The 22,366-nt window shown below is 45.7% G+C and overlaps 1 protein-coding gene across 1 annotated transcript in view; it reads left to right on the forward strand.

The window, feature by feature from the left end:
* Positions 1-1,901: 1,901 nt before the first annotated feature.
* The window catches only part of LOC126259520 (uncharacterized), a 171,208-nt gene continuing 150,743 nt past the window's right edge, over positions 1,902-22,366 (forward strand). The window contains exons 1-2 of the mRNA XM_049956379.1: positions 1,902-2,435; positions 13,097-13,378. Of these exons, the coding sequence (XP_049812336.1) occupies positions 1,902-2,435; positions 13,097-13,378 (816 nt within the window). The remainder of the gene's footprint in view (positions 2,436-13,096; positions 13,379-22,366) is intronic.

A 22,366-nucleotide genomic window follows, 5' to 3' on the forward strand; every position in this document is an offset into this window, starting at 1 on the left:
CACGTACCATAGCAGTGTCAGGTTCCGTGTGAAGCAAAAATGTGGCAATGTGTCACACTTGCTTTCCAGATCCCTGTCCCTCTGTCCCGTTCTAACTCATTCGATCGCTGACGACACTTTACTGAATGAACTCTGGACTCACATGAGTGAGGCATTGTTGTGCCTGTGACGACACAGCACTCTGGATCTCTTGTCATTAGTATACTGCTACACACATGGTAACAGTTTGTGCATAGTAGTGTCTTTCTCTGTGAGTCCTGCAATATTTCACAAACTTTAGTGCTTTAAGAACATGCGCAAACAGTTCTAATACAGGACACAGTAAAGGTACCTCTAAAATACAGCGAAGGAGAGATTCAGCCTCCGACTTCCACGGAAATGATAAACGAAATGTTAAAAGAGTCAACAATTTGGAGTTCCTCATAAAAGTGGCTCTCATTAGCAAATAAGAAAAGGGCGTTAACTAAATAAGAATTATAAAATCTGGAGTCGACCGACAGAAACTGGTACATGCTATTCTTCAATTTCTTTACACATTTTTGCTCATGTAATGGAGACAAAGACATATTTTGTAGAGGAATTTTTTTCCTTTGGAAACACATTTCTTCACTTCTAAAAGAACAAGTATACAAAAGTAAGCGATCCATTCTATCGCTGCGTTATGGAATCGAACGTCTGCAGTTGCATTTGAAACCCAACAGTTACTGTGGTAACAACAAGTAGTGCTGAGGACAAATCAGACACATCATTCACGCATCACGTTGTGCACTCAACACTCCTCCTCGGACAGATGGCCCGCATACTGTCCCATCACTGCGGAGCAGGGGCTGCATTGAGCATTGTCACCTCATCAGTTAGTTGCTTTAAAACGGAACAGGTACCGAAATCAAGGCGAATTGCTGACAGTGAATGACAGTACTTTATCCGTGCAACATCCAGGTATTTCTTTAACGGAGGTGAAATTTCATTGAAAATCATACATACAAAGTCCACATTAAAAACTTTGGAACAGTGCAATCCATGTTTAGACAAGGCCTAAAACTATAATCCACTTCCAAACCATAGCCGAGCGGTGTAAGGCGCTGCAGTCATGGACTGTGCCGCTGATCCCGGCGGAGGTTCGAGTCCTCCCTCGGGCATGGCTGTGTGTGTTTGTCTTTAGGATAATTTAGGTTAAGTAGTGTATGAGCTTAGGGACTGATGACTTTAGCAGTTGAATCCAAATTTCACACACATTTTTTGAACACTTCGAAAACGTCAGCATTGTCTTTATGCACTACTCTTTCACTAAAACAAACTAGAAAGACTGAAGATCCCCGTTAATGTATAGAATGTGTCAGGTATGAGGGGAAGCCAGAGCGTGTTACGTCACACGTCTTTCCAACAGAATTCTTCTTTGCCATCATCAGGTGACAGTGTAGGGATCACTGAGTAAGTCTCAACTACTGGTCTTGATAGCCTCGAGAAACTCGCCAGCCATTGCTTTATGTAGTGATATCACTTAGAAAAGAATTCAGCGGGATACCTGTGTTATAGCACGCAAGAACTTTTCATCAAGCCGAGGTGGGTAGACCGCATGGCGCACCAGGATCGTGTTGAACCACGGCTGTTCCAGAGTCGCACACAACACACGAACTACGTATTAATGAAGGAAAGGAGTTTCCTAGGTGAGTCTGCGATCATTGGCAAATACATAACTTTATTTGTAACGTCGTACCGGCTAATGTTACCATGACACTTAACTTATAAAGTGATAGCGTCCACAGGCAGAAAAATAATTTTCTCAGTGACAACAAGATTCTTCAAGTGAGTATAGCACAAAGTACGACATATTCCTCTGGTGGTACATTGTTAGAATTTAATAAGTCGGCAAGTGTGAGGGTACCGAACAACGTACAGAGATGTCTGGGCTTCAGCTGGTCAGAGATAAACAACTGGGGCGTGAGGTAAATTTTGGTCTGAGGACAGCTGGTCAGTTGCTGGTTGTAATGACTGGGCGGACGATTCACCAGCAGAGGCTGTCGCCGCCCACAGTGCCGCTAGTACAGTGGCGCGCTCCACTGTGCCCACAGGATGCGCAGCAGCAGCAGCAGCAAGGAGCACAGGCGGCGCCGCCCCCCGAGGGCGCGGGCCCCCCGCCGCCGCCGCTACCGCCGCCGCCCCCGCCGCCCCCGGCCAGCCCCGGCGCCGACCCCGGCGCGGACGAGGAGCGCGACCCGGTGTGGCGCGCGGCGCGCTTCCTGCGCGCCTACTACCGCGAGCTGGCGGCGCGGGAGCCGTCGCGGGCGCCGCCGCCCCCGTGGGCGCCGCAGCTGCCGGCGGGCGCGCTGCACGCCGCCGCCTTCGAGCCCGCGCTGCAGCTGGCGCCGCTGCGGCCCGGAGAGCCCGAGCCGCGAGACCGCATCCGCGCAGACCAGCTGCTCGCGCCGCTCAGGGTACGTGGCTGGCGTCTACAGGTACAGCTGCCTATGCAGCTTCAACACGATACCACAGTAGTGACTGGCATATTGTGACGAGCCAGTTGCTCGTCCACCATTGACCAGACGTTTTCAGTTGGTGAGAGATCTGGAGAATGTGCTGGCCAGGGCAGCAGTCGAACATTTTCTGTATCCTCAAAGGCCCGTACAGGACCTGAAACACGCGCTCGTGCACTATCGTGCTGAAATGTAGGGTTTCGCAGGGACCGAATGAAGGGTAGAGCCACGGGTCGTAACACATCTGAAACGTCACGTCCACTGTTCAAAGTGCCGTCAATGCGAACAAGAGGTGACCGAGACGTGTCACCAATGGCACCCCGTACCATCACGCCGGGTGACACGCCAGTATGGTGATGACGAATACATCCTTCAAATGTGCGTTCACCGCGATGTCGCCAAACACGGATGCGACCATCATAATGCTGTAAACTGAACCTGGGTTCATCCGAAAAAATTATGTTTTGCCATTCGCGCACCCAGGTTCGTCGGTTAGTACACCATCGCAGCCGCTCCTGTCTATGATGCAGCGTCAAGGGTAACCGTAGGCATGGTCTCCGAGCTGATAGTCCATGCTGCTGCAAACGTCGTCGAACTGTTCGTGCAGATGGTTGTTGTCTTCCAAACGTCCCCATCTATTGACTCAGGGATCGTGACGTGGCTGCACGATCCGTTAGAGCCATGCGGATAAGATGCCTGTCATCTCGACTGCTAGTGATACGAGGCCGTTGGGATCCAGCACGGCGTTCCGTATTACCCTCCTCAACCCACCGATTCCAAATTCTGCCAACAGTCATTGGATCTCGACCAACGCGAGCATCGATGTCGCCATACGGTAAACCGCAATCGCGATAGGCTATAATCCGACCTTTATCAAAGTCGGAAACGTGATGGTACGCATTTCTCCTCCTTACACGAGGCATCACAACAACGTTTCACCAGGCAACGCTGGTGAACTGCTGTTTGTGTATGAGAAATTGTGTGAATGCTCTGAAAAGCTAATCATTTCTATATCACAGCATCTTTTTCCAGTCGGTTAAATTTCGCGTCTGTAGCACGTCAGCTTCGTGCTGTAGCAGTTTTGATGGCCAGTAGTGTACTATCACCATAGCCGTAACTACACCGTGAAGTCGACTATGGCTGTCAGTAGAGGCTATCCAGTAAGGTGAAAACATGTCTGGCAGTGGGTGCCTGCCACTCGGCTGAGATCAAACATCTCCAGCCACAAAAATTTCTGGCAGGGGCTGACAGCTACTCAGCTAGGGTCAGTTAGCTCTGGACATACTACTCTAGACGTCCGCTCTGTGAGGTACAAATACGTCTGTTCCTGGCTGGCTGTCAACCAGCTCTACCACATCGCTCGAGACTTGCGTTCAGGGAAGTAAAAAGATGCCTGACAATGACTACTTGCCATTTGGCTAGTATCAGCCAGGTCCATCCGCACACGTCGAGAGATGGGGTCAGTGACAGACGAACATGTCTGGCTAGGGTGGGCAAGCTCTGGCCACATTGCCCGAAGCACTGCCGTGTGTTACAAACGTGCCTAGCAGTGGAATCATGTCACTTTTCAGGGGCTGGCCAGTTCCAGACACATTGCTCGAGACATAGGCGCAGTGAGATGCAAACATGTCTGGCAGTCATTGTACTGGACCTAGGTGAAGGTGAGCCAGTTTTGACCATATTGTTCGACACATTGGCTTAGTGTGGTTCAAACATGCCTGGCAGTGGCTTCCTGCTACTAGCTCCAGACACACTGTTCATTATATGGGTAAGATGCAAACGTATCCAAAGTGTCTGCCTGTAACTCAGCTAGGGTCAGCCATCTCCAGACACATTGCTTGAGACACTGGCTCAGTGAGGTTTAAATATGTCCAACAATGTCTACCTGCCAGACTAGGGTTAGCCACGTATGACCACACTGCTGTATATGTGGGCTCAGTGAGGTACAAACATATCTGCCACTTTTATATGATCAGCGAGCTACGACCACATTGCTCGAGTTGTGGGATGTGTGAGGTACAAACATGTCTGCTAGTGGCTGCTTGCCACCCGACAAGGTTAAGCCAGATCGGCCACAATATTTGAAACGAGAGCTCAGTGATATATAAAGATGTCTGGCAGTGGCTACCTGCCACTCAGGAAGTGTGAGCCAGCACCAGCTGCACTGCTCGAGATGTGGGCTCAATGAGGTGTGTGCATGTTTAGGTGTGGCTGCCTGTGAGCTGGGCAGGGCCACATTGCTCGAGGTGTGATCCCAGTGAGGTTCAAATGCGTGTGGCAGTGGCTGCCTGCCACTCAGCTAGGGTCAGCCAGATCCAGCCATTCTGCTCACGACATGTGTTCTGTGAAGTACAAACACGTCTGGCAGTGGCAGCCTACAACTTGACCCCGATGCACCAGGCGAGAGTGGCAACAGCCAAAAGTGATCATCATGTACACTGATCAGCCAGAACATTATGACCACTGATCTAGTGTCAATATAAACTTGTCCAGTCACCTGGTGAGGAATGTCTACTACTCAAACAACTCACGGTGCATGTAGTATCAGCGAGCATGCTGTCAGTGTGTAGAATGGGGAAGGCGAGCAATTATTCGACTTTGACCGTGGAGACACTGTGCTCAGCTTGAGCATTTCAGAAACTGCACGACTTGTTAGCTGTGGTGACTGTCTTCAACGCTTGGTGAAACCAAGTTGAAACCATGTCCAGACATCGAGATATATATTACAGATGTCGGACGTTGAAGACTGAGCAGACTGGTAAAACAGGACAGGCGGCGAACTGTGGTGGAGCTAACATCATACTTTAACGTTGGGTAGAGTACAAGTATAAACCGAACACTACTGATGATGGGCCTCCGCAGCTGATGATCTATTCATGTTCCAGTGTTGTACATGCTGTTCTTCAATTTCTTTACACATTTTTTCTCTTGTAATGGAGACAACGACATATTTTGTAGAGGAATTTTTTTTCTTTGAAAACATATTTCTTCACTTCTACAAGAACAAATATGCAAAGCAGGTGGTCCATTCTGTCGCTGCGTTATGGAATCGAACGTCTGCAGTTGCATTTGAAACCCAACAGTTACTGTGGTAACAACAAGTAGTGCTGAGGACAAATCAGACACATCATTCACGCATCACGTTGTGCAGTCAACACTCTTCCTTGGACAGATGGTCCGCATAACGTTCCACCACTGTTCAGCAGGGGCTGCATTGAGAATTGTTACCTCATCAGTTAGTTGCTTTAAAACGCAACAGGTACCGAAATGACGGCGAATTGCTGACAGTGAATGACATTACTTTATCCGTGCAACATCCAGATATTTCTTTAACGGAGGTTAAATTTCATTCAAAATCATACATACAAAGCACACATTAAAAACTTTGGAACAGTGCAATCTATGTTTACACAAGGCCTAGAACACCATGACATCAGCAAGTACGACTGAAATGGGCATGTGGCCGTCGGCACTTTACGTTGGCGGAGTGGCAAAGCGTTGCGTTGTATGATCAAACTCGATACCGTCTTCATCATGCCAATGGGAGGGTGTCAACCTGTCTTCTTCCAGGGGAACAGCTTCTTGACACCTGTACTGCGTGAAACCTGCACTGCAGAACGGAGACAAGCTGGCGGCAACTCCATTGTGCTCAGGAAAACATTCATGTGAGTATCCATGGGTCCAGTGGAGCTTGTTCAAGGCACCATGACAGCCAAGGAGTATCGTGCTTGCAGACCACTTACACCCCTTCATCACGACCATCTTCTCCAACGGCAGTGGCATTTTTCAACAAGTTAATGCGCCATGTCACAAGGCTAGGAGTGTGACGGAGTGGTTCGAGGAACACAGTGGCGCATTCCAGTTGAAGTTCTGGCCAAAACTGAACCCAATCGAACACATCTGGGATGTGATTGAACGTGGCATCAGAGCTCATCGCCCTACTCCCTGAAATTTACGGGTATTAGTTGAACTGTGTGTGCAGATGTGGTGCCAAGCCCTCACTGCATACATGCCACGACGATCGCCGCTGTTATCCGCGCTAAAGGTGGAAAACCGGCTGTTATGTAGATGGTCATAACGTTTTGGCTGATCTGTGCAGAAACATCGACTGCATCCATTTTTGTCTCAGAAGACAAAACTTATCAAAGAGTATATAACTGGAAAAATAGAAAGATGAGATTTACGTTTTCGTCAGGTTATTCCTTGCATCACACAGCATCTTTTGTCCTCTTACGAACTCACGGTAAGAGTGGTTGCTGTGTTCGAGTAATGCTGTTGTTACAGCGCGCAATCTTGGTGCCACAAAGGCTAGAGACTGCACAGGGGAGTGACAGTTATTTCTCAAGTTTGTTTTTCTTCTTTCTTTGTGCTATCTCCCAGTTTTGTTCTATTCCACAAAAAATAGCTGTATGTAATTTGGTGTTAATGGTAAAACTGAGAACCCACATGTGAAAAACAAAACGAAAATCGCATAAAGTTTATTTCTTATTTCAAAAAATATTGTTTATGAATGACTGGTTAAGTAATAACATTTTTAAATTTACACTTAGGAATAAATACTCTTGTATTAAGATTAACAATGAAAATTTATAAAGCTACTATGTAAAAAGTATGTTTTGCAGTTACATTGTGTAAGTTACATTTCCTTTTAAAACCTGTTATTCAGTGTAAAGTCAAATTTTATGAGTTGGAAACTTATGGCGATACTAAGAAGCAGTCTGAGGTACACATTGATTATCTATCTCCAGTTTTATTATTTATTCCTTCATTTATTTTATTTTACTTTTTTTGTAAATTATTTATGATAGTCTTCCGTTAGTCTGACGTCGTCTCAACTAGATCGTTACAAATTTCAGTTTAATAAACTGGTGTAGAGCATTGAAGGAACATTCAATTTCTTGCCACAATAACTATCTGTCTGAAGGAATGTGGCACTGAAATCATACATGGCAGAAATTGCTGTTATTTTACTAGAAACAAACTGTTCAGTTATTGATGATTCCCGACACTTGATCACTTCTCGCTTGAGTCCTTCTAATATTTACGTTGGTGGTTCTGCCTCACGATTCGATACCAGTTTTATTTTCCATTCAGGAGACTAATTAGAATCAGAAACGTCCAGGGTGAGAAGAAAGGAACCATAACCGATTTTTCAGTTTTATAGCCACATATGAGAGATATTACGCTCAATAACTTGATTTCTATAATGTTTTGAAATAACGCTGAAATCCAAATGATGTGCTTTCGCTTCTCAAGTGACACGGAGACTCCAGAAATGGTTTCTCTTCTCATGCTCAGAGTTAAAATTCATCACGAACATAAAACATTTACAAGTAATAAATAGCTCCCACCATTCACGTTGCACCTTGTTTACACCCTGGAATAAGGAAAAATGACATGCTGTTTCTATAAGAGAGATCGCAGTTAATTCGAAACCTTCAAAATAGTCGTCTCAAGGCTGCTGTTCTTTAAAAGTATCTCAGACACAATCGAGGATTCGAGATATATTGTTTTGATCCAAGTTGTCTTTAAGTTTTCAATACTCAATACCAGTCTCGAATTTATCAACATCGATACTAGAGCAAGTAGTATGAAATTTTTCCAAGATTTTTATGGTCTCACCAAAAATGCTTCTAAGAACGGTTTCATGTATCTGATGCCCATAAGAAGTCATCTTTTCCAGAAAAGTTTCTTACAATAACTAAAACTCTAAAAGAGCGTCTATTTGATGCTGTTGAGTGAAAAGCTAACGCTTCCAGATAGTACTGTGAAAGCCCCTTTAAAGAGAGTTTCAGAAACATCTTCTGCCAGGTCTTACTGGATATTTCTTTTCTTTTCAAATACATTTTTGTATAAGATATACATGTTCCAAGCCCATAAATATGTAGCTTACTAATTTGCTAAATTTCATTCTTGTTTTCTAGCGACACTCGTGCCTTTTCCATGAGGGGAGGGGGACTTAGTGGCGCTCAACGTCGAGGTCATCAGCCCTTTTTCAGGGGAAGCCAGTGTTCTCTTATAAGCTCTGTTTCTCAGATAATTACCTACTTAAATTTGGTCTTCGTTTCTTTTAACCGATGACTGAACAAGACCTGGCTTTCTTTTTCAGTAGTAGTAATCTTCAAAGCATTAGTACGTGTCACAGCCTGAAAATTTTGCGAAAAGGCACGTTTCATTACGTCTTTGAACTTCCGACTATCTTTCAGCATATTACTACAGTTGCCTCAAAGGTTCTGAAGGAGTTCCTCAGTACCTGTGTTGGAATTTGTGCTTTTCTTCAAAAAATCATTACTTTTCCCACAGTTAACGTGGCACTTCTACACATAGTTAATTTATATACCTGAAAATTGTAAATGAAAACCATTAACGTTTCCTGGCCTATAGTAAATTACTTTCGGTTTCTTCATGCAGGTAACGCCTGAGAAAATACATCCTATTTCACATGTAAACTGAAGACATTGCTCATAATACAGCTCCTCCTCTCCCTCGAAAAGAGCACAGTGGTGATTAGGGTTGTCGGTCTAAAAGAATGGCGTCTTAGCTCTGTCTTGGGGTCAATTCTGCGTTACACCAACTAACGAATGTTTCGTGTGAAATGATAATCTACTCTGTTAAAAAAATTGATGTACCTTGTTTACGTTAGGCAACGACTGAATTTACCCTGCAAAAGTAATACTTGGGTAAAACTGATGTTTTTTTTCTATATTTCACGTTTTTGAAGATTATTTTATTGAGCTCAAATTTTAAGCAGTTCATTACTGATTGGAATAGAACCATGTTGAGAAGCTGTGCAAGAAAAATTATGATTTTTTTAAAATGTGGCATATAAGAGCCATCAATTTGGGCTGGTATTAAGAGAGGAACGTTGATCTCTTTGTATTTGTATTTATGACTTGTGTATTTATGACTACCATGCAGTAGGGAAGCATCAGATTTTGATATGAAGTAATAAAAGGGATTCATAAGCAAATTATGGCTATTGATAACTCCAGGTGTCAGTCCAGTATGCCTAGCACACAAATAGGTTGGTTGCAGAGCCACAACCGACCCCTTCTGACCAACACACAGTTATGACTGACACCGAGGTGGAACCAGCTTTCATTGGGAAACAGACAGATGTCAAGCCTGCCGTCCAATGAGCTATGACTTGACACCACTGAAGTGGAATGCATGCTACAGGGCTTCTGGCTGGGAGCTTTCCTTGAAGTAGCCTATTTGTAACAGTTTGTTTGCGTCACTGTGGTGCCAACCGCTGTCAAATTGGTGCTGCAGATGCAGTGTGATGCACCAGAGCCATACACCGAACACAACAGTCTTCCCTCTCAGTAGTCTCACGTGCCTGTCCAGAGGCGTCTTCTTGCGATCGTACATACCCCTGATCATCGCTGTCAACAATAACCGTATTACACTATCCCATCCAAACTACAATGAAGAGCCAAAGAAACTGGTACACATGCTTCATATTGTGTAGGGTCCCCGCTTGAACGCAGTAGTCCTGCAGGAATCTGACACAATGAATCCTGCAGGGCTGTCTGTAAATCGGTAAGAGTATGAAGGGGTGGAGACCTATTCTGGACAGCAGGTTGCAAGGCATCCCAGATATGCTGAATAATGTTCATGTCTGGGGAGTTTGGTGGCTAGCGGAAGTGTTTACACTCAGAAGAGCGTTCCTGGAACCACTCTATAGAAATTCTGGACGCGTTGGGTATCGCCTTGTCCTGCTGGAATTGCCAAAGTCTGTCCGAATGCACAATGGACATGAATGGATGCAGGTGATCAGACAGAATGCTTACATATGTGTCACCTGTCAGAGTCGTAACCAGAAGTATCAGGTGTCCAATATCATTCCAATTGTAGACGCTCCACACCATTACAGAGCCTCAACCAGTTTGAACAGTCCCCTGCCGACATGCAGTATCCATGGATTCGTGAGGTTGTCTCCATACACATACACGTTCATCAGCTCGATAGAATTTGAAACGTGGCTTCTTCGACCAGGAAACACCTTTCCAGTCATCAACAGACCAATATCGGTGTTGACGGGCCCAGGTGAGGCGTATAGCTTTGTGTCATGCAGTCATCTAGGGTACACGAGTGGGTCTTCGGCTCCAAAAGCCCATATCGATGATGTTTCGTTGACTGGCTTGCACGCTGACACTAGTGGACAGCCCAAGCATTGAAATCTGCAGCAGTTTGCGAAAGGGTTGCACTTCTGTGACGTTGAACGATTCACTTCAGTCATCGTGGGTCCCGTTGCTGCAGAATCTTTTTCCGGATGCAGCGATGTCAGAGATTTAACGTTTTACCGAATTCCTGATATTCACGGTGCCATCGTGAAATGGTCGTACGTGAAAATCCCCACTTCATCACTGACTCGGAGATGCTGTGTCCTATCGCTCGTGCGCCAACTATAACTCCACGTTGAAACTCATTTAAATCTTCATAACCTGCGACTGTAGCAGCAGCAACCGATCTAACAACTGCACCATTTTTTTCCTTTATTGTGATTTCATTCCCCTGCCCCATATGGGGAGGGGAGGGCTGTCAGCGGCACAATCCGCCGCTCTTCAGCCGAGTGGCATGACAACTAAGACAAGAATTAAATGTTACATATATAAGGCGATAGAAAAGGGGAACATAAAACAGAGTGAGGGGAAATAGTGGAGGTAAAAATACGCTGCCATGGAGACGTTCATGGGTGGACAATTAAAAAAGTCGACATAAAGTTAAAAAGCACAGTTGGCGATTCTTAAAGCACAAAGAAGACACTGAAGGCAGACACACATGTTAAAAATCTGGCACCATATTAAAAACACTTCAGAACAACATACTTAAAACCCACTTGGAGCACACACGATGAAGAATAAAATTGCCATACAGGACCTACTGAGGGAGAGGCTGGAGGACGGAAAAGGAGGGGAGAGCAAGGGGCAGCAGGGGAAGCAGCGGGATGAAAAGAGTAGGGGTGTCAGCAGGTGCACTAAGAGACAGGAGACTGGTGGGGCAGTAGATGAAGAGGGAAGACAAGGCAGGAGGGAGTGCAGAGACACTGAAGGGGAGTACTGGAGAGGAAGGGGGAGTAGGAGGGGAAAGCCACTCAGGAGAAGGGAGGGGGAGGAGAGGGAGCCCTGAGGAGGAGGCAGGACGAAGATGCGGTTAGAAGTGGTAGGTAGATGTCAGGGCGAAGCTCATGATCAGGAAGGGGTAGATGGTGGAAGTTGAGTTGGGAAGGAGGCGGAGGGTGTGGAGATGGAGGGGGGTGGGACACAACGGTAAAGGCTTGGCAACAGGCTGGGGGTGGAGAGGAAGGGAGACACCAGGGGGTGAGAGGAATCAATGAGGGTGGCAATATATAGTGTGTGGATGTGTTCAAGGAAAAGGAGAAGGTGGGGGAAGGGAACGAGGTCGTTGAGGATGCGCGTGGGGGACGGAAGGCGGATGTGGAAGGCGAGGCGGAGCGCATGGCGTTCGAGGATTTAGAGGGATTTATAGAACGTTGGAGGGCCTGAAATCCAAGCTACACTGGCATAACAGATGATGGGACGGATCAAGGATTTTTAGGTGTGAAGGATGGTGGAAGGATGCAGACCCCATGTCTGGCCGGACTGGGGTTTCAGGAGGTGGACTCTGTTGTGAGCTTTGGTTTGGATGGTAAGGAGATGGGGAGTCCAGGTGAGGCCAAGGTATTTGAGGGTAGGAGTGAGGTGGATAGGACGGCCGTAAATGGTGAGGTAGAAATCATGAAGACGGAAGGAGCGGGTGGTGCGGCCTGTGATGATCGCCTGGGTCTTGGAGGGGTTGATACGGAGGAACCACTGGTTGCAGCAAGCGGTGAATTGGTCAAGGTTGGTTTGGAGGGTACGTTGGGACCGTTGAAGGGTAGGATAAAGGGCTAGGAACGCGGTGTCATCAGCCAACTGGAGAAGAACTGCGTCAGACACTTGTTGTGTTACGTAGGCGTTGCCGACCGCAGCGCCGTATTCTGCCTGTTTACAGATCTCTGTGTTTGAATAGGCATGCCTATACCAGTCTCTTTGGCGCTTCAGTGTAAGTAAGGTGATAATAATGGCGTCTTGCTCTCCTTAAACGTATTCTTGACTGACATCAATTCACCACGTCCAATCTCGAAGGTACTTTGTGTCACGATTGTTACAGCGTGAATTTGAAGTGATCCTGATTTGCATCCTCACAGTGCCGCTACTATCGCCACTGCTATACGAGTGGTACGAAATTTCATCTTCCAGATGTAGAAAGACGCCTATCAACTTTATGTCGCACAGTTAATTCATGGTGCTGAGAATTTTTTTTTTTTTTTTTCGTGAGTACATTTATACAATGCGGCAATAAATGGGCATTTTAAGAAGTGTACCTACATCCAGATATAAAAGTAAGAAACATTTAATTTACAGATGATTTCCAAGGTCAGACTCTGATTTCAGGATTTTTACTTAAGTCTATTTTTACACGCAGATCTGCCAACTGCATATATCGCTGTGTGACAGTGATGTGATACCCCGAGGTGAGTATTGTGTGTGCACGCACCGCCTACAAACTCCACTGTGAACGCTTTTACAATTACGAGCAGCAGTAGCAGCGGCGCTGACGTGTGACTTGTCGGGCAGACGAGCGACGGCTCGGTGCTGGAGGCGCCGCGGCGGGTGCTGGTGGAGGGCGCGCCGGGCTCGGGCAAGACGGCGCTGGCGCTGCGGCTGCTGCACGGCTGGGCGGCAGGCGGCGGCGAGGGCGGCGAGGCGTGGCCGTGGGCGGCGGGCGTGCGCCTCGCGCTGCTCGTGCCGCTGCGGGCGCTGCGCGGCGCCGCCCCCGCGGGGGCGGGAGGGCCCGCCGGCGGCGGTCCCGGCTGCTCGCTGGCCCACTTCCTCACCAGGGAGCTGCTGCCCAAGGCGGTCAGTAGCAAGCACTCACTGCTCTAGGCGGGGGCATCAGCCCCGCGACTGTGCGGCCGTCCGGTCTGTCACCTGACCTGGCCGTGCGGTTAAAGGCGCTGCAGTCTGGAACCGCAAGACCGCTACGGTCGCAGGTTCGAATCCTGCCTCGGGCATGGTTGTTTGTGATGTCCTTAGGTTAGTTAGGTTTAAGTAGTTCTAAGTTCTAGGGGACTGATGACCTCAGCAGATGAGTCCCATAGTGCTGAGAGCCATTTGAACCATTTTTTTTGTCACCTGACCGCCTCCTGTAAATTCCGCAATGTTTCTTCGAGGCAGCTACTCGACATCGTCGCGTAGGGCGACCGGTTACTGCTGCCAAACAGCAGCTGAGAGTGTGGCGGTCTGCTCGATAGGTCCGCGACCAGAAGTTTCAGATTCGCGACAGATGGATAACGGTAGTACGTCCGAAACCCGCTTCTTGGAAACGAGCTGTGGCCTCCTGTGTGTGTACTGGGTCGGCAAGGCATCTGCCGAGGGTCACCGTGACTGGGGATGGTAGCTAGGTGGATCCCGTAGCATACTCCGACACAGCTGTGGTACGCGTACTCGTTCTCCTCTACATCAGATGGCAGCAAGCATAGAGATTCAGATTGTACATAGTCTAAAGTTCGAGTCCCTCTTTAGGACGAGTGTTTGCAGTCTCCTTTGTGCAGCAGTCCCAGGACGAAACTCGCCTTCCTGTGCTCAGGCAATGCTCTGCTACTGCAGATTAATCTGGCCAGCCCAGGCGAGTATGACAGTCGCGTTCAGCCCACTAATCTAACACGGCACGACAGTATACGTGGTTCCACAGTGACACAGAAAGTAAAAAAAAAAAAAAAAAAAAAAAAAATGGTTCAAATGGCTCTGAGCACTATGGGACTCAACTGCTGTGGTCATAAGGCCCCTAGAACTTAGAACTACTTAAACCTAACTAACCTAAGGACAGCACACAACACCCAGCCATCACGAGGCAGAGAAAATCCCTGACCCCGCCGGGAATCGAACCCGGGAACCAACAGAAAGTCACATACACTCGGTTTCCTACTGTCGAGATCGTATTGGACAAAATCTGGTAAATTTTTTCCGAATATACTTATCGTGATTCTGTGGTAGACCCGATACTTTTACATTCAATAAACCCATCAGGATAGCTCGAGGTGCAAATCTGTAGTTATTTGTCTGGTGTAAATCTCTCCCCACGCTTATCTGTGTTTCATATCTTTCACCTTTGCAAATACGTAAAGTATGGTAGACAAATAAGACTTCATAAACTAAAATTTGTTGTACTATACATAATTCAAACAATTAACGAAATTTAACGTAATTTAATTTTGTTTCTCCAGATGACGCTCCAAATTCTTCTATTTGTTATTAATTCGAAATGTCACACTTAAGTACTTTTTTGGCCAAGGTCAGAAGGAGTTTTGAATTGTGATGGGCTGGGGGTTGGGTTGTTTGCTGGAAGAGACCAGACAGCGATGTCATCGGTCTCACCGGATTAGGGAAGGATGGGGAAGGAAGTCGGCCGTGCCCTTTCGAAGGAACCATCGCGGCATTTGCCTGGAGCGATTTAGGGAAATCACGGAAAACCTAAATCAGCATGGCCGGAAGCGGGATTGAACCGTCGTTCTCACGAATGCGAGTCCAGTGTGCTACCACTGCGTCACCTCGCTCGGTTGAATTGTGATGATTGTTACTGTGCTTGTACTAAGCATGGTCATATCTGTAAACCTAACTTCCGTCAACAGTGAAAAACTTTGGAACGTAATCTGTACTGCAGCAGTTCTTCAGGTTCCATGTAGGCTTCCACACGAAGTTGCTCCTGATCGTCTTGAAGTAGTAGTAACACTAACTTCCCTGCAGGCCTCCTCACACTCAATTCTTTCGGTGATACTATATATGATGTCGTACACTGCAGTTACAGCTACTACAGTTGGTATCTCCCCAGAACGGGTCCACAAGTTAGAGACAGTCACTGGCAGACGAAGCGACGAATGAGAGATGTCGGTGAAGACGTTCCCGCAAGAGGTTTCCTATGCCGCTACTGCTGGCACCAGTCTGCAGCGCCGCTCTGCCCATTCTGTGACCGTCAGTGAAGACAGCAGCGTCAGCATAGCCTACGTCTGGCAGCGCTTGTGGTATTAATTAGGACTGTGTTTGAAGTTAAATCTACCGTAACATGTGACTGTACTTCGGTACTACGCAAGCGTAACAAACATTCTAGTACTCAGCGACAGTAATGAACATCCAGAGTGTAACATTTAACACCCCCACCTCCTTTGTTTCCGAAAAGAAAAAAAAATGTGAAAACTGTAACTGGCCAGGGATGCATCTATAGCAGGGGCTCACGCTGTGATAGAAACTCACACTCCATAAAATTCAACGAACACCACTTTCAACACTAACTTAGGTTTCCTTTTAAATGGGACATGTATGTTTTTTTTTCAGTTTTTATCGTTCGAAAACGTGGAGCATAACTACACACATCAACAAAAAGTTTTGCTTCACCTCGGTTCAGAGAGCTCCAAAACTTGTAGAGAAAACTCAAATAAAGATCAACATAAACATCATTTCCGCCCTTTTTACTGCTCATGAAAACCACACATTGCGTATTGTACCACCATACAGCGAGACCTTCAGAGGTGGTGGTCCAGATTGCTGTACACACCGGTACCTCTAATACCCAATAGCACGTCCTCTTGCATTGATGCATGCCTGTGTTCATCGTGGCATACTATCCACAAGTTCATTAAGGCACTGTTGCTCCAGATTGCCCCACTCCTCAACGACGATTTGGCATAGGTCCCTCAGAGTGGTTGGTGGGTCACGTCGTCCATAAACAGCCCCTTTTCAATCCATCCCAGGTACGTCGATAGGGTTTATGTCTGGAGAACATGCCGGTCACTCAAGTCGAGCAATGTCGTTATCCTGAAGGAAGTCATTCACAAGATGTGCACAATGGGGGCGCGAATTTCCGCCCACGAAGACGAATGCCTCGGGCATGGATGTGTGTCTTGTCCTTAGGTTAGTTAGGTTTAAGTAGTTATAAGTTCTAGAGGACTGATGACCTCAGATGTTAAGTCCCATAGTGCTCAGATCCATTTGAACCATTGCTAATCTAATTCCCTTAGCATCACCAGATGCTCGTTTTGTTTTTGTTGATGATCATTTTATATCCTCCTTTCAAGACCGTGTCCATTCCGTTCAGTTGTTCATCTAGGTCCTTTTCTGTGTCTGACAGGATTACAATGTCGTCGGTGAACCTCAAAGTTTTTATTTCTTCTCCATGGATTTTAATTCCTACCATGAATTTTTCTTTTGTTTCCTTTACTGCTGTTCCAACATACAGATTGAATAACATCTCACTTGCTTCCCAACCACTCCTTCCCTTTCATCCCCCTCGACTCTTATAACTGTCATCTCGTTTCTGTCCAAATTGTAAATAGCCTTTCGCTCCCTGTACTTGACCCCTGCCACCTTTACAATTTGAAAGGGAGTATTCCAGTCAACATTGTCAAAAGCCTTCTCTAAGTCTACAAATGCTAGAAACGTAGGTTTGCTTTTCCTTAATCTATGCCGGCCGAAGTGGCCATGCGGTTAAAGGCGCTGCAGTCTGGAACCGCAAGACCGCTACGGTCGCAGGTTCGAATCCTGCCTCGGGCATGGATGTTTGTGATGTCCTTAGGTTAGTTAGGTTTAACTAGTTCTAAGTTCTAGGGGACTAATGACCTCAGCAGTTGAGTCCCATAGTGCTCAGAGCCATTTTGAACCTTAATCTATCTTCTAAGATACGTCGTAGGATCAGTATTTCCTCACGTGTTCCTACATTTCTGCGGAATCGAAACTCGTCTTTCCCGAAGTCGGCTCCTACCAGTTTTTCCAAACGTCTGTAAAGAATTAGTGTATTTTGCAGCCCTGACTTATTAAACTGATAGTTCGGTAATTTTCACACCTGTCAACAGCTAATTTCTTTGGGATTCGAATTATTATATTCTTCTTGAAGTCCGAGGGTATTTCGCCTGTCTCATACATTTTGCTCACCAGATGGTAGAGTTTTGCCGGACTGGCTCTCCCAAGGCCGTCAGTACTTCTAATGGAATGTTGTCTACTCCCGGGGCCTTGTTTCGACTTAAGTCTTTCAGTGCTCTATCAAACTCAGTATCATATCTCCCACTTCATCTTCACCTACATACTCTTCCGTATCCAAAATATTGCCCTCAAGTACATCGCCATTGTATAGACCCTCTATATACTCCTTCCACCTTTCTCCCTTCCCTTCTTTGCTTAGAACTTGTTTTCCAGCTCAGCTCTTGATATTCACACAGGTGGTTCTCTTTTCTCTAAAGGTCTCTTTGATCTTTCTTTAAGCAGTATCTATCTTACCCCTAGTGAGATATGACTCAGCATCCTTACATTTGTTCTGTAGCCATCAGTTTTAAGCCATTTAACACTTCCTGTCGATCTCATTTTTTAGACTTTTTTATTCCTTTTTCCCTGCTTCATTTACTGTATTTTTATATTTTCTCCTTTTATCAATTTAATTCAATAACTCTTCTGTTGGCCAAGGATTTCTACTAGCCTTCGTCTTTTTACCTACTTGATCCTCTGCTGCCTTCAGTATTTCATCTCTCAAAGCTACCCATTCTTCTTCTACTGTATTTCTTATCCCCGTTGTTGTCAATCGTTCCCTAATGCTCTCTCTGAAACGCTCTACATCCTCTGGTTCTTTCAGTTTATCCAGGTCCCATCTCCTTAAATTCCCCACCTTTTGATTACAAACCTCATTCTTGTCGTCCTCTCATGACGCAAACAGATGAAAATGTTGAAAATATTTGTGGAGTCATCAACGAAGATCGACGACGGACCATTGAAGAGATTGTTGAGCTGTCGGGAGTAACCGCATGTTCAGTGCAGCGAGCTGTAACAGAAGATTTGGGAATGAGATAGGTGGCTCCCAAATGCGTACCACAACTGGTGGTTGCTGAACAAAAACGTGGTCGCACTGAAGCGTGCCCTGGTTTGAAATAAGAGTCCCGAAATGATCCAAACTTTTTTTTCCATAATTATCACAGGTGTCGTAACTTGGTGCTACGCCTACGATCGTGAATCAAAGCAACAGTAACGCCGGTGGAAGACTTCAAGCTCGCCGCGCCCCAAGAAAATGAGGTGAAATCGAACATGAAAACAGTGCTGGTGTGTTTTTTTTTTCGATCTGAAAGGATTTTTCCATTCAGCGTTTGTTTCTCAGTGTCAGACAGTTAAGCAGGTTTTCTGCTTGTGCGGCGGAAGTAGCCTAATTTGTGGCAGCCGGGTGACTGGTTTTTCCATCGTGACAATGTCCCTGCTCACACAGACCTGTCTGTACGACAGTTTTTGTCCAAATATGGTATGACCCCTACTCTTCACCCCTGTAGTCGCCCGACCTTGCCCGGGCCGATCTTTTTTCTTTTCTTGAATAAAAAGAGTTATGAAAGGAAGCGTTTTGCTGATATTACTGAGGTGAAGAAAAAACGACAGCATCTCACTCTCAACCATCACAAAAGATGAATTTAAATGATGTTCTGAAAAAATGGAATGAAACGTTAGACATGTGGTGAGTACATTGAAGGTGATTGAAGGTTTGTGCTTAAAATGTGGATAAATAGGTTAAAAAAGATAAGTTCAGTGTCTTTTGGATACCCCTTGTACAGACTATATTAATCATACCGACATCTTATATGCTATTCGGTTTAGGGTACACAACATGGTCGTCATTCTCTGTAACAGCGACTAGACATTTTCTTGACAGGCTGGGAGGGATGGAGTGCGTGTTGGTGTTATTCTATATCCAGAAACGACATAGGATGTTCTGTGAAACTCAGCAGCCGACTAACGATATAGGCCTCCGGTTATTTGCATTAACTTGGCGCAGCACATTCTACGTTTCTGCTATAATTTCGAACTCACAGAACAGTTGTAGTCCTGACATTTGGTACTACTATCCATTGAAGTATCACGTTAAATTATCAACATTTCTAGTACAGACGCAAAACCGCGAGAAGTTCGAAACTGAACGTTCCATACACATTTTTAAGAATTTTTAAATCTGTACATAATTTTTTAACCTTTTTTGAGAATCAGACGCATGCACACAAGGTGGGAGTGCAGGCTACACACAATGTGAACACGCCGATGGTCCTAAAACATACATCCAGCTAGAACGTTCCAGTTTCTGACAGAAGCCGTTTATAGGCTCCCGAAGGTGTATATTAGTAACTGTTTAAAAAATTTATATCCGATTGCGGTTAGGAAATTCGAGTATGTTCACATAGTCCGCTATAAAGTGATCGTCAGGGATGGTAAACTTTTGTGACAAATCAGCAGCGTCTTACGAGAGTGACAGCCTGTTCTCTTCTTATCCGTGACATTTCATTTCGAAAAATACCAGACGGCAGCGCATTTCAACACGGAGAACAGTAAGCACACCAGACCACGTCACTCCACATATTTAACACCGACCAGAAATCAGGATAGCAAACTTTATATTCTAACAGATACTTGATAACATGATTGAAAAGTAGTTGATGACATATCCTCCATAGATTGAGTCTCCCATAGCAATCCATGTTGGAGAGTACAAATCGCACAGATTCACCACAACTGAACGCTTCAAGTTACTTCACAGAGGCAAATATTCGTTCTGCCGTTGCTCTGTACGCAGGTAAAATACCAGTAGCAAAAGGGGTCAAAACACTCCTCTCCTCTCAATGTGCATGTTGAGAAAGTCAAGAGACGCACATTCACCCTGCTGATGGCGGACCGCTCCCTTCTTATACAAGACATTTCAACACGGGAAGTAGTCGCTAGTGCCAGATGCTAGACCACAACGCTCCCTATATTTAACACCGACCAGAAGTCACGAATGCTAACTTCGTGACCCAATAAATACTCGTCAAGAGCAGTTAAGGAGCCTTAAACCAAGAATTATACATTTTGCTTTTTCTAATAAGAAGACGCAGAAAGTGGAATTCGCAGAAGAAGGGGATGTGCTATAATAATTCATTCAGATGTGAGGGTCGCTGTAGCTCATTTGGTATAGTACCAAAGACTACATTAGTAATAATAGTAGTAATAGTTTCAGCAGAGTCAACCAGTAGGTCTCATAGAGATTTCAAATTGCAATGGATTCACAGCTAGCTGTAGTATTCTCTGGCAGCTGTCTTCTAGCGAACCACGCTCTCTTTTGATGGATGACGTTGACATTTTCGGTTTAGGTACGTCTTGGCGGGCAGGAAACTGCATATTGATGTAGACTAAACGTTAAACTCCAAGAATCCTTCCAATAAATAGAACTAAGAACTAGCATAACATTTTTAAGTAATGCCTCACACGAATAATAAGTGTTTTACTTTGTACGTAGGATGTCTAACATTTTCTGCAGATTTGTATCAGCCGCTCACCTACAGCACCCAGGCTTCGTAGCCATCAAGAATGTATTGTTAACTTCACTACCCTCATACTCCTGGAACTCGCAGACCACCACTGTAGAGCACGAGTACGGAACTTCCGGAGTGCTGAGGTACTGAGTAAGAGGAAAGCAGACCATTACTCGCGTAAAACGTTGCTCTTTTGTCACATACGTTTACAACCGCTGAAGATCACTTTATAGAGGGCGATGCGATCATGCCGGCCGGAGTGGCCGAGCGGTTAAAGGCGCTACAGTCTGGAACCGCACGACCGCTACGGTCGCAGGTTCGAATCCTGCCTCGGGCATAGATGTGTGTGCTGTCCTTAGGTTAGTTAGGTTTAAGTAGTTCTAAGTTCTAGGGGACTTATGACCACAGCAGTTGAGTCCCATAGTGCTCAGAGCCATTTTTTTTTTTTTTTTTTTTTTTTTTTGGATGCGATCATATCACAATTTCGTAACCGTAACCGGATATGAATTTCGTAAACAGCTCCTGTTACAAACCTTCAGAATCAAATGTTACATTTGGTGTCCAAGGTATTAATTCCAGCTTCTTAAAGTTTGCGGCAGTAGTGTGTGGAGCCTGCTGGGCGGATGAATGTTCAAGGATCATCAGCGTATTCACATTGTGTGTATTCTGCACTCACATCTTGTGTGCATACGTCGTATTCTCAAGAAAGACTAAAACATTATGTACAGATTTAAAAACTGCACTGCCCGTCGGAAATGTATGGAACGTTCAGCTTCGAACTTGTGGTGATTTCGGGAGTGTAGTAGAAACGCGAATACCTTAACGCGATAATTCAATGGATAGTACTATGTCAGAGATACACCTCTTCTGCGAATTCCAGGTTGTAGTAGAAATGTAAAATGTACTGTGAGAAGTGTCATGGAGATACCGCACACAATTAAAGGTCTATATCGCTAGTACGCTGCTCAGTTTTGAAGAACGTGCTGTGCCCTTTCTGGAGAAGGAATAACAACAACATGTATTCCACCCGTTCAACGTATCAAGAGCTTGACCCGTGGTATCTTGCCCCCTCGTCTAATATAGGTAACCTAGGAAGCTGTTTTCTAGGAACAGCTAGACAACATTCAAGCAAATCTTATTAATCGAGTTTCTTACAGTAAATTAAACAGACAATACTTAACACTGTGTTTTTACAAAGAGGTGTCGCAAGCAATTGGTGACGTGCAAATAACCAATGTCCTTCGATGTACACAATTTCCATGCAAGCAGATGATTCTTTCTGTTCACAAGTCAGGGCTCGTCTTCTGATGACACTCTTCCAGTGCGGCCGAGGCTGGCTGGAGCCTCTTCCTGTAGCTGCCGCTCCTGTCGTAGTGTCGTCCTGGTCAGCGTTCTATTGGCTCACATCGTCTCACAGCTTTCTCTGCTGTATCCTTCCAGGCCGACGTGCCGGCGCTCGATGTTACGCCGGAACATGTCCAGTCCATGTAACAGAGAATCGAGGAAGTGAAAACAGATCGGCCATATTGTGTTGTGTAAAGGGAACTGT

Source organism: Schistocerca nitens, chromosome 5 (genome assembly GCF_023898315.1).
Source record: "Schistocerca nitens isolate TAMUIC-IGC-003100 chromosome 5, iqSchNite1.1, whole genome shotgun sequence".
NCBI lineage: Eukaryota > Metazoa > Arthropoda > Insecta > Orthoptera > Acrididae > Schistocerca > Schistocerca nitens.